The sequence below is a fragment of the Ambystoma mexicanum genome, chromosome 14 (genome assembly GCF_040938575.1).
Source record: "Ambystoma mexicanum isolate Mex_15411 chromosome 14, UKY_AmexF1_1, whole genome shotgun sequence".
Lineage (NCBI taxonomy): Eukaryota > Metazoa > Chordata > Amphibia > Caudata > Ambystomatidae > Ambystoma > Ambystoma mexicanum.
Window position 1 is genome coordinate 633237798 of NC_090940.1, and position 12230 is coordinate 633250027.

General features: G+C 46.9%; 1 protein-coding gene across 2 annotated transcripts in view; it reads right to left on the reverse strand.

Annotated features, from left to right (window-relative positions):
- CDC42BPB (CDC42 binding protein kinase beta) overlaps window positions 1–12230 on the reverse strand; it is an 867880-nt gene that overhangs the window by 688323 nt on the left and 167327 nt on the right. For both annotated transcript variants that reach the window (XM_069638111.1, XM_069638110.1), the window contains exon 3: window positions 1413–1496. In XM_069638111.1, coding sequence (XP_069494212.1) covers window positions 1413–1496 — 84 coding nt within the window. The remainder of the gene's footprint in view (window positions 1–1412; window positions 1497–12230) is intronic.

Here is a 12230-nt window from a genome sequence, read left to right on the forward strand (position 1 = left end):
TCAAGGCATCTCGAAAAGAGCACATCACTGCCGACAGGAAAGCAGCTCACTGGCTCCCAATAAAAGAGAAAATCTTATTAAAACCTTGACACTGCCCCACAAGTGCATCTACCTCTCTGCACCAGAATACCTCTCACAAGGGATTCACCCATCCACCTCCACAAGGTCAATTATGACACCCTATGCCAACATGCTCTGTGTGCCTATGATAAGAATATCTAGAGCAGGTGGCTCTGGTTTCCCCTACTTCGCACCTTCACATTGGCATGCCCTACCTCCCACCCTCCGAGGCGAGGCATCCCTCATGATTTTTCGCAAAGCCATGAAAACTGTGCTCTTCACCTTAAGTATGCCATAATTTCCCACATAATTGCACCATGCTTGTATGTACCCTAATGTATATTTGCTCTATTTCTGTTCAATGTATAACTGCTGCTCCCTGTGTACCCGCTCCCTGCAACTAAGTTCCCTTCAAGTAACAGCGCCTCGATGTTCATGGGCTGCTGTGACCTACACACATGTAATACATAAATGTGCAGCAGGGGTCAAGGGGTAGATCAATGGAGGCATAGGCCCTGCGAGAGCTGCTCTTGCCAGGTAGCACTACCACTATTCAGAATTGTGTTGAGAATCTGCCATTGGCTACTGAGGCATAGATCAATCTGGACGTCTCGGGCGATTCTCAGGTCATGATCAGGTTTTTGCTGATTTTCTTCAGATAGTGTATTTTTGTGACCCAGAATATTTGCTAGGTAGGATTACAGTTCATACTTAAAGATGGCTTAATGAATTTAAAAGTGGTTTTGAAGAAAGGGTTGAACTGCACAGCTTTATAGGGGACTCATTTTCCATGCTTACATTTTAATATAAGTAGCAATGAGTTTATTCCACAGTGCCACAGTGTTAATTCCATGTAAAGGAGAGTATGTTTGAGTCGATTCACTTTGATATTCATAGGATTGCAGAGGATACCAGTGGTTTCTACGACTTCTGCATCTTTTCCCCCCACCAATCAACAAAATATTTGTTGATTGGAGCAAAATCTAGGGCAGACAGTCTGCTAAAAGGAAATACAAGAGCGAAAAAGCCACAGGCTTTGAAGCCAATGTCAGTTTTTATTGCAGTCAAGTGGGTCCCATTTCTAAGAATCAAACGCCACTGCGGCCTATGACTAACACTTTCTTCTTCTTGCATGCAGCATAGCCTGTTAGTGTACAGGATGGAGGACATAACGGGAGAGAAGCAGTAGATGCACTTAGGAAAAAGCAAGGCTGATGGGGCAAATATGTCATCAGCGATTTTATGAACTAGAAACAAGTTCAAACCACGAGCCCTGGGAAAGTTACAAAAGAGAGCAAAAGGAACACGCCTAGCAGTGATGTTTCAATATGTATTTTAATAGTAAACCTTACCTCTGCCCTTTTCAGCATTTCCCACTTGTTCAGGATTTTCATGGCATAAATACGTTCAGTGTTCTTCATTTTTACAACTGCAACCTGGAAAACAAAGGAAGATTGCATTAAAAAAAAGATCTCAGAAGTGAAATGTCTCAGTATTTTCATTAATGATAAGGAACAAGTTACTTACATGTAACTCTTGTTCTCCAGCATGGGTCTGGCCTGGATTCCCATGCTCATGAATATTCCCTGTCATCAGGCTGGGACTCCTCAATAAAATTAAAGCAGTTTAGTTTTAAGCTCTACTCTATAGCCCATCAGTGTCCTTTCGGTCATACTGCCCCCAGCCAACGACACTCGTCCTCCTAAATTCCATCGCGGGTGGCCATCTTCAGATGTCACGCACGTAAAGTGCTGCTGTGAAGCAAGAAGATCCAGAGAAGAAAAGGAGGGAGGGTTCACATATTAATACATGAAAGACCCATGCTGGAGAACAAGAGTTACAGCCCAGTAACTTGTTCCTTCTCCAGCACGGAGTCTTGCATGGATTCACATGCTCATGAATAAGATTGCACAGCAGTACATATACACACCATGGGAGGTGGCAAGGATAACAAGCAATATACTCAGCCGTAGAACAGACTCACCGCAAACAGGTTGCGTAGCACTGCTTGGCCGACCCGCGACTCCTACCCGGAATCCCTGTTGACACAGAAGAATTTTGTGATGTGTAGGTAGACCTCGACGTAACAGTCTGCAGATGTCAAGCAGGGGAACACCAGAGAGAAACGTTAATGTCGCTGCGATGGCTCTGGTCGAGTGGGCTGCCTGCCTGGAAGTTGTCTGTTGGCAATACATGATACAGCCAGAGAACCAGTGGAGATGGAAGCCTTAGACTGGGCCTTCCCATGTCCCAAAGGGCCAAAATTGACAAAAAGCTGAGACTTTTTCAAAAACCCTTTGTACGTGCAACTTAGAACCTTAGGGCACGTGCAACGTCTGGCGAATGCAACGCCCTTTCAGCAGGCAGAGAAGGATACACAAAGAAAACTGGTAGAACCAAAGGCTTGTTGAGATGAAAGTCAGACGGAACCATTGGCATGAAGGATGAGTTCGCAGAATCACTTCAGTGGTGTGGAAGAACAAATACAGAGGCTTACAGGAGAGGGCATGTTTCTCCACACGCATGGCCGAGGGGATTGCCACCACGAAGGCGGTCTTGCACGAAAGAAAACTTCAAAAGGGGCACAATGCATTGGTTCAAACGGAGACCAAATCAATTTAGACAGTACTGCGATCAATTCCCAGGGCAGGGGCATTCACAGGAGGGAATGTTCTGAAGAGACCCTTGAGGAACTAACAAGCCTATGGGACCACAGGGAGATATTGCCTGGAGCCCGTGTGTACTGGGATATGGCGGCCAGGTAGACCTTGATAGACGCATGGGCAAGGCAAGCCTTAGTCAGTGAGAGCTGGTACGTGAGGAGCTACAGGACAGTCACGCACAGCAGAAAAGTCCTCTGCAGCCGACACCAAACTGTAAAGCGCTTCCATTTGTGCTTGTAGCAAGTCAACGTAGAGGGAGCCCTGGCTTTGGCCAGGATCTTCTTGCATTCCACAGGCAGCTAATAGTGCCCACATTCTAAGGCTGCAGGACCCAGGCCGTGAGGCTCAGTGATGGTGGGGGTCGTGGTGCAGGATTGACACTGAGGAGGTCAGGAAACTGAGGCAGTTTGATGGCCGGGGCCACCTACAAATGGAGGAGGTCGGAGTACCAGATCTGCCTCTGCCACGCCGATGCAATGAGGATCATCTTGAAGTGGCAACGTCTGAGTGTGTTGATCACACGTAGCAATAGCAGAAATGGTGGAGGGGGGTGTACAGGAAGAGCGCCCCTCCCCCCACCCACCCAGCGGAACGAGAAGGCATCCCCCGGGCTCCTCAGCTGACGAGATCTGCTGGCAAATCTCTGACACTGCAGTTTGCAGCCATTGCGAAGAGGTCTATCTGAGGGAGACCCCACTCGCTGAAGAGGCGCAACAGTTGCGCTTGCTGAAGCTCCCATTCGTGGCAGGACCGCAATGCCCTACTGAGAGTCTGCAATGGTATTATTGATGCCTGCCAGGTGAAATGGTACGAGAAACATGAGTTGAAGAATGACCCAGTACCATTCAGACTGAGCATCCAGGGAGAGCGTGGGGGAGGATAAAAAGACTTGAGGGCCCAGAAGACTGCCCGCAGTTCCAGGACGTTTATGTGCAACTCTTCCTCAGGAGCCTGAGGCCTCTTGCATTAGAATATCCTGCATGGCCTCCCCAACCCTCCAGAGAGGCATTGGTCGCAACTGTAGCCTAATACGTAGTGATCTGAGAGGGAGCCCCCTTAGAGAGGTGTGGAAAAACTGATAATCATTGCAGGGCTTGACGGAGTGCCCGATTGAGGAAAATCTTGTTGGTCCGTCTGCTAGTGACTTGATGCCCTCTGGCATCCAGAAAGTCTTGAAGGGGTCTAAACTGAAGCCTGCAAAAAGGACCAGATGGATGCAGGAAGACATCATCCTCAGCAGGGGCTTTATGGAAAGGACAGTTGCATCGGACGATGTCGACAGTCGCTGGATCTTTCCCTGGATGGTCTTCACCCTCTGTTTCAACAGAGTCGCCAAACACGAGACTGTGTTGAGTCGGGCACCTAGGAACAGTGCGTTCTGGGATGGCACTATGCACGACTTTGGATAGTTGACTGAGAATCCTAGCAAAGTCAAAAGTTGAATAGTCTCTGCTGTGAGCTGGGTTGCCAGTGTGCAGGAGAGGGACCGGATGATCCAATCCAGGTAAGTGTAGACGTGGATTCCTTTGCAGCGCAGATCATTTAGCATTTATAATTTAGCATTTTACATGCGCTGCCAATAGGGCCAGGCACTTGGTGAACAAGGGGCTTGAACTGGTAATGTCGCTCCTGAATGACAAAACGCATCAACTTCCGGTGCTGGCAATGAATGGTGATGTGGAAGTACCCGTCCTCCTGGAATTACCAGAAAATCCCCTTCCATCAGCTGGCGAGCACATGCTGCAATGTGACCATCCTGAACTTTTGGGATTTGAGGTACTTGCTGATGTGTCGCAAGTCTAGGATTGGTCACCACCGTTCTGACTTCTTTCTTACCAGAAAGTATCTGGAGTACACTCCAGAGCCCCAAAGGTGCTGATGGACTATTTCTATTGCCCCTTTGCATAGCATGGCTTGAACATTCTGTATCAGCTTTGCCATGTGTAGCTCTTGTCGCACGACAGGAGGACTGTGGGGGCACTGGTCTTGAAATTTCAAAGTGTGCCCCTTCTGAAGAACGTCCAGCACCCATTTGTCTGTGAAGATCATTCGACACTGAATGACCAAGCTTGATAGTAGGACTTCCACTGGGTTGCAGAAGTGGGGGCCAGGTCGTGGGCCAGTTCAGGCCTTTTTTTGGCATCTGTGTCCTGGTTGGGGAGTGGGGGGTGACGGCTGCCCCCCCCCTTACTGGAGACAGCAGAATGTAGCAACTAACCAAAGCCCTGCACAAGTTTGCATCCTCTCTCATGGAGGCCCCTAATGTCCCAAATCTCTCCTTTATCAGCCTAGTAGGATAACTAGAAAGTCTTTCTGAATTCCTGAAGCAGCCACCCCATCCGCAAATGACTCTGGATATTAATATAGGCGTGTGACGAATCACAGATATTCCTCCCTTCTCCCCAAGTGGGAGCCTACCCCTGTGAGGCTATGGAGGTGAGCCCACTCTGCAATACCCTCCCCACGGGTAGAGGCAGTGGGAACTCACCAGGAGAGACCCCCGTTCGGGCACAAGAACTCTTGTTCCTGTGAGGAACTCCCTAGACCACCTACTATAGCTGCATACATGGAGTGTCTCCTATAAAGAATACTGTGGCATCTTTACATTTGGTTGAGGGCAATACAAAAAGAAAGGAGGATGTCTCTAACAGGAGATGAATACTTAACTGGGATAGTCCAAGCAGTAGAGAAGGAGTGTGCTGTGCGCAGGGGAAGCCCTTGATATCATCCCGCCTTGAGGTGGAGCACACAACTTTTAACGAGCAGCAGAACGCCAGTGCAAAACACTGGATTGCCGTCGTGTTCATCTGTGAAGAAAAGGTTGAGGAAGAGAGGACAGAGAAACCTGGTGGTAGCGTGACCACAAGCCGCGTGGTGTGAAGGACGCCCGAACGATGATGCTGAGACTAATGTTCCTGGAAGCATGAACCGCTTCCCATCGCCAGTGCCTGTGTACACCTGACGAGGAATGGAGAATGGAGAGCGAGAAACCACACCCAAGCGAGAGCCGAGTCCTGCAATCTTCCGCCTGCACACACAGATACCAGGCTAACTTGGAAATGCACTGGGGCATCATTATAATCCAGAATAAACTCATCCTAGTACAAAGAATGAGAAATTAAACAGGTTACAAAATAGAGGGGGAGCTGGGAGGACCCATTTAGCTCCTGCTCCTAGCCTAGGAGAGCCTCGGTAGCTTAAAAACAGCAGCTACCAGAAAATACTTTGGGTTCCCCCGGCCAATTGGTGCATTACGAACACGCACATGTGACATTAAAGTCCAGGATTTGAGAATGCTAATAGACACATCTAGTTCACTTTTAAAAATAATGAATCATACATCAAGGAAAAAGTTACATTTTGCATCTCATGTGGAAGGTGGATCCGATGTGTGCTGTGTACTGGATCCTGGTTTATCTCTGGTAGCTCCTCCCTAATGAGTGATGCCCGACACCCAGGAGCTGGTTTTAGCTTCTGCTCATCCAACCTCAATTTCGAACCCTGTTAAATATAAGCCTCTTATCAGAATTGTAAAAGCACGAGAAAGCAAGTAAGAAATAATCCAGATGGAGAAGCTTAATATCTTATGAAGAGAGAAACTCGTCCCAATCCTGAGGATGGAAGAAGAGTTAACATGAGATTTACCAAACCCACGTGGGGCGCCAACAGAGACGAGAAAATAATCTCCTGGTAGGAAGGGAAGATACATATATATACCTTCAGAGTTGAAGGCTGGAGAAAGCAAGACCTAAAAGCACGTAATGACAGACAAAGCTGTCAAGTGAACCAAATAAAAGGACACACACTAAGTAGAATCCTTGACAAGAACAGTCTAAAAGTGAACCAAGATGAATCTAAATGAGGAAAGCCTGACGTAAGAGACTGAAAAATCTGCAAGTGATAATAGGATGGGGAACTATTTGAAAGAAAGATATTCTATTTATAGTACCACAGAATGCAGGAAACCCAAGAATATTCTTAAAGCACTACAAGAGGCGTTTACAGATATTACCCGATAAGGTTACATTAAGAAATATCTAACAAAAATAAACATATGAGGAGGCTATCGGAAGAGGAATAGACCGGGGGACGTTGGGGGGGGGGGGGAATATATATGATACATTACTCACCATAATTGTATTTCTGATGCTTGCATCTGCTTAGATTCACATGCTGTGCATAGGCTGACATCTAGTGAAAGCTGCAGACTATAACAGTGTTTTTCGAAAATCAAAAAGTGGTGTCGAACTAGGGTGTGCCAGTAATGCTATCCCTAGTGTGACGTCCACTGTACCCATGATCCCTCATGCGTGTAGGACCCTGAGATTGTATTTTTTCTGACATGAGGTAGCATGAGGAGTAGCGCGAGTACAGAGTATGCAAGCAGATAAGATAGATAAGACTACAAGCATCCACGCACCTTCTCTCAGAGGGGTGGAAGGGCGGGCGCATGTGGATCTAAGCAGATAGAAGCATCAGAAATACGATTACGGTGAGTAACGTATCCCTTCTGGGGCTTGTGGAATCTACTTGGATCACATGCTGTGCATAGATTAGCGAGCAATGTTAGAAGGAGGAAGTGCCTTGGTTTAAAAAAAATCTTGTAACTGGGGTGGCTTTTGATTTCTTTCACCTCTCCAGCACAATTTTACTCTTTATATACATGGTCTGTAACAGGTGGCACGTGGTGTAGACACTTTTTTGTTTTTTTTGTATTTTGTTTGAGATAGGGCACTACCGCATAATTATGCAGTACTGCCCTTTCTTTATAGCTTCTTACGATTATTTTCTCCTGATGAAGACGTTGCCCAAAGTACATTCTACGTCAAAACCGGTTGAGCTTACTCCCCAGGGATGTGATCTATACAACATCATTTCCTCCTACATCCACCCTCGCGATAGATGTTTTTTAAAAATGTACTCTTGTTCGTGTAAAAATTTCAAATATTAAAATAACTGGAAGGGACACGAGGAACGGTGATCCCATTTCCCACTGTTAATTGATCCGGTCATGTTTTTTAGTATTCGTTGGTAGGTTGAATGTCACCGAGTGTTGTGTATGGTTTGAATGCTGCACTATGAATGGTTGTTGTGATGGACTAATTTTAGCCAGTTTTTTTTATGTATACCCATGTTGCTGTGTTATGTGAGATAATGTAATGCTAAGTAATATGTCATTAATTGACTTTTTCTTAAATTTTTGTATCATGGCGAATAAAATTTGATACACCCTTGTGGTAAAATATTTTCTTGCTCTCTGGACATTTCTTCAGATTTGGGATGTGAGAAGGGTCATGAGCGAACAAATGTCTTAGAACCGCTTGTCCCACTTGAGTATCTGTCTTGGAATGAGGGTCAATGCAGTAGTGCTGAGTAAAGGTGTGCATAGAGCTCCATGTAGCTGCTTTGCAAATGGTGTCAAGGGGTACATTTGCAATGAAAGCCAGAGTGGCCCCATCGACTCTTGTAGAGTGGGCCCTCAGCGTAAAAGGCAATGTTTTATCTGAAAGGGAGTAGCACAGTTGGATACATCGGACTATCCATTTAGAGATGGCACCTTTAGAGACTTGATCTCCTTCTCTGGCTAGAGCTACGGAGACAAACAGTTGATCTGTCTTTCTGAGCAGTCTGGTCTTGTCCACGTAGTAGAGGACTGCTCTCTTCACATCTAGTGTGTGGAGTTTCACCACAGCAGAGCTTTTGGGTTCTTGGAAGAAGGCCGGTAGCTCAATGGACTGGTTAACTTGGAATTTTGAAATAAACTTAGGTGAAAACCTACTGTGAGTGCGTAAAACGAGTTTATCCTTATGAACAGTAAAGAAAGGATCCTGCACTGGCAGAGCCCGAATTTCACTGACCCTTCCTATGGGTGTAATGGCTACTAAGAAGGCTGTTTTATAAGTCAGGTGTTTGAGACTAGCTTTATGCATGGGTTCAAAGGGAGGTCCCATGAGTTTAGCAAGCACTTTAAGGTCCCACCCTGGTGGTGGGTTAAAAATTGGAGGGTGGATTCTCTTTACCCCTTCCATAAAGGCTTTGACTACTGGCATTTTCCACCATGACACCTTGTTATGGGAGGTAGTGTAGGCTGACAGCGCCGCCAGGTGTACCTTAAGTGAATTAAATACTAACCCTGCATCCAGTAGGTGGAGCATATAGGTGACAATATTGGAAGGAGTACAATCAATTGGGTTGATTTATTTATTCTGGCACCAAATAACAAATCTTTTCCACTCATCAAAGTAACAATATCTTGTGTTAGGTTTTCTAGACTCTTAAGATGTTCATGCATCTCTGGGGTAAATAGAGATGTCAGAACTCTATGACTTCCGGAGCCATGCTGTCAAGTTCATCGAGTTGGGTTGAGGATGCACTGTTTGTCCTTCGTGCTGTGAGAGTAGATTGTACCAGCACGGAAGTTTGATGGGGTTGCACACCGCCAGTTTGCATAGGTGTGGAAACCATGGTTGTCTCGCCCACATAGGAGCTACTAGGATGCGCGTCATGGATTCCCTGTGTATATTGTTGACCACCTTCCTCATCAGAGGGGTTGGTGGAAAAGCATAGGCAAACATATCTGACCAATTCATCCATAGAGCATTCCCCTTGGAGCCTGGCTGGGGGAACCTGGATGCGAAGTCTGGGCATTGTCTGTTTTCGCCTGTGGCAAGTAGGTCTATAGTGGGGGAACCCCAGAGAGAAGAGATCTTGTACGACGTCTTCGTTTAGTCGCCGTTCGTGTTCCTCTGGGAAGGGATCTCTGCTCAAAGCGTCCGCTAGTGAATTGAGATCCCCTGGAACGTGTTGGGATGACAGATAAATGTTTCGTTTGAGTGCCCATTTCCAAATTTTCTGGGCAAGCTTGGACAGATTTGGCGAACGAGTGCCCCCTTGTTCGTTTATGTAAAACATCGCCGCCGTGCTGTCTGTTAGGATCTGCACTGACAGGTTGGATAGGAGGGGTTTGAATGCCCAAAGCGCTCTGAAGACTGCCAGAAGTTCTAGCAGGTTGATGTGATTCTGAGCCAGTGTGTGAGACCAGAGACCCTGAGCTGTGTGGTGAAGGTGGTGAGCTCCCCACCCTTCCAGGGATGCGTCTGTTGTGACAACGGCCTGTATCTCTGGATCGTAGAAGGGTTTCCCCCCTTGTAAGATTCACCCTTGTCCACCAGCGAAGACTCTGTACTAGTGTTGGCGAAACAACCACTAGATCGTTCCACTGACCACTTGCCTGAGACCACTGTTTCGCCAACCATTCCTGCATGGGTCGCAGGCACGCGTGGGGAACCAGGTAAATGCACAATGCCATCATGCCTAGCAAACACATCGCTTTGCGCACCCTTATCTGGCGACCGGACTGATATTAAGGAATTTGCAGAAACAGATTCAGAATTATTTCCTCTGATGGAAACGCCAACCCCTCTTGGGAGTCCAAGACAGCTCCTAGGAACAGTTTTGAGTTGCTTGGCACCAGGCTTGATTTTTTTCTCATTGATTGAGAAGCCCAATTGGAAGAGGAGGTTGATTGTTCTTTGAATGTTTGATCTGCAAATTACGGGGGTTTCCCCTGTGATGAGCCAACCATCTAGGTAAGGTTACAACGGGATTGCCTCCCTGCGTAGGTGCGCCGCCACCACCGCCAGTATCTTGTTCAATACCCTTGGAGTCAAGGCTGTTCCGAAGGGCAGCACCTTGAACTGGTAGTGCTGGGTGTCTATCTTGAAACGCAAGAATCTTCTGTGCGCTGGGAGCATGGAAATATGAAAATAGGCATCTTTCATATCCAATGTTGCCATGTAATCCCCTTTTTTAGTAGGGGGATTACTTCCTGGAGTGTAGTCATGCAAAACTTTTGAGGCTCAACATACTTGTTTGCAGGGCGTAAGTCCAATACTGGGCGCATCGTTAGATTTTTTTTGGCACAAGGAAGTAGGTTGAATAAATACCCCTGTTTACCTGGTTGCCCGGGATGAGTTCTATTGCATCCTTTGCAAGAAGAATGACCATCTCCACGAGGAGGCGATGGAAATGCACCCCCTACTGGGGATGCATGGGAAAGGACCCTGGAGCGGACCGTCACTGCTGTTTATTGGGAGGCGTAGCACCTCTTCCTGGGCTGCCTCTGCCCCTACCACGGCCCCTGGGTTGACCTCTGGTGAAACCCTGGATAGCCTGGGACTGATTGCTGCCCCATGAAGTTCCTTGACCCTGATAGTAAATGGACCCTCTTTGGGAGTTTTGGCCGCAAAAGCGACGAAAATTATTGTTATTTCCCCTTCAACCTGAGGGCTTATTTGTTAGCTGGCCGAGGGACTTCATGGTTTCGTATTCGTCCTTAGCTGTTTTCAGTGCCTCCTCCACTGCTTTCCCAAATATGACGTTCGGTTCTACCGGCAGGTCTATGAGGGTGGCTTGGATCTCGGGTTTAAACCCCGATTGTCTTAGCCAAGCATGGCGTTTAATCACTGTGCCTTCTGCTATTAGTCTCCCTGCATTATCTGCTGCATCGAAGTTTGCCTTAAGGATGCATCCGGACACTGATCTTCCGTCTGATGCAATCTGGGCCAACTGGCTCTTTAGAGGTTCGGGTGCAGAGGCAATGAGGGCATCTACCTGCTGACGTGGATGCCACCTTCCTCCCCAGAGAATATATTCCTTTGCTTTCTTTGTCAGGGGTGCTTCAGAAGAAGCTAGTGGGGTTGCTGCCCTTTTTTCTGGTGGTTGTTACCACCAATGAGTCGGGTTTTAACTGACCCCTTATGTATAATGGATCAGATGGAGCAGCCCTAAACAATTTTTCTCCTCGTGGATTAACCGCCCGAGTAAGGTTAGGGGTTACCATAGAAGGATCGATTCTGTGCTGGATTGATTTTAAAATGGGGATAGCTTGGGCCACGAATTTCCTGTCCCCTAGAATTTCTTCTGCAAAATCTCTTCCCTTCTTGGACACCCTGTGTGTCAATTTGAAAATGGGCTGCAACTTTAGCTAATACCTCATTAAGTAAAGGTTGATTATCAACCAGTGAATCATTCACTGGGGGATCTTTGGGAATAAAGGAGTCAAGACTATAGGCCTCCGCCTTGTCTTCCTCCCCATAGTAATCGACCCCTGGCTGGTCCTCCAGCATCTGTATTTCCGACTCCTCACCATGTGGCGGGTAAAGCTGAATTATAGAAGGGTCTGAAATCAAACCCTGAACTGGAGTCTCAGAACGGAGCCTCTTAGCAGGGGGTTGAGTGTCTTTGGATCCAGAAGGGGCAGAGGTAGCTGGAGTATTCTGATAGCTCTGAAAGTAATATGGGTCCTTTTCGTAGAAATCTACAAAAAAGGACATCCTCCTCATTACTCTATCAATGTCCTCTGAGTTCCATTGCTTGGAACTAGGGATAACCCTCTCCTGCTGTGGTTCTTCACTTATGTTTATTTCCTGAGTAGTGGGAGGAACAGACTTTTCCTTGGTGACAGGGTCAGGGACCTTGGATTTTCCCTTGTGTTTTTCCTTCTGA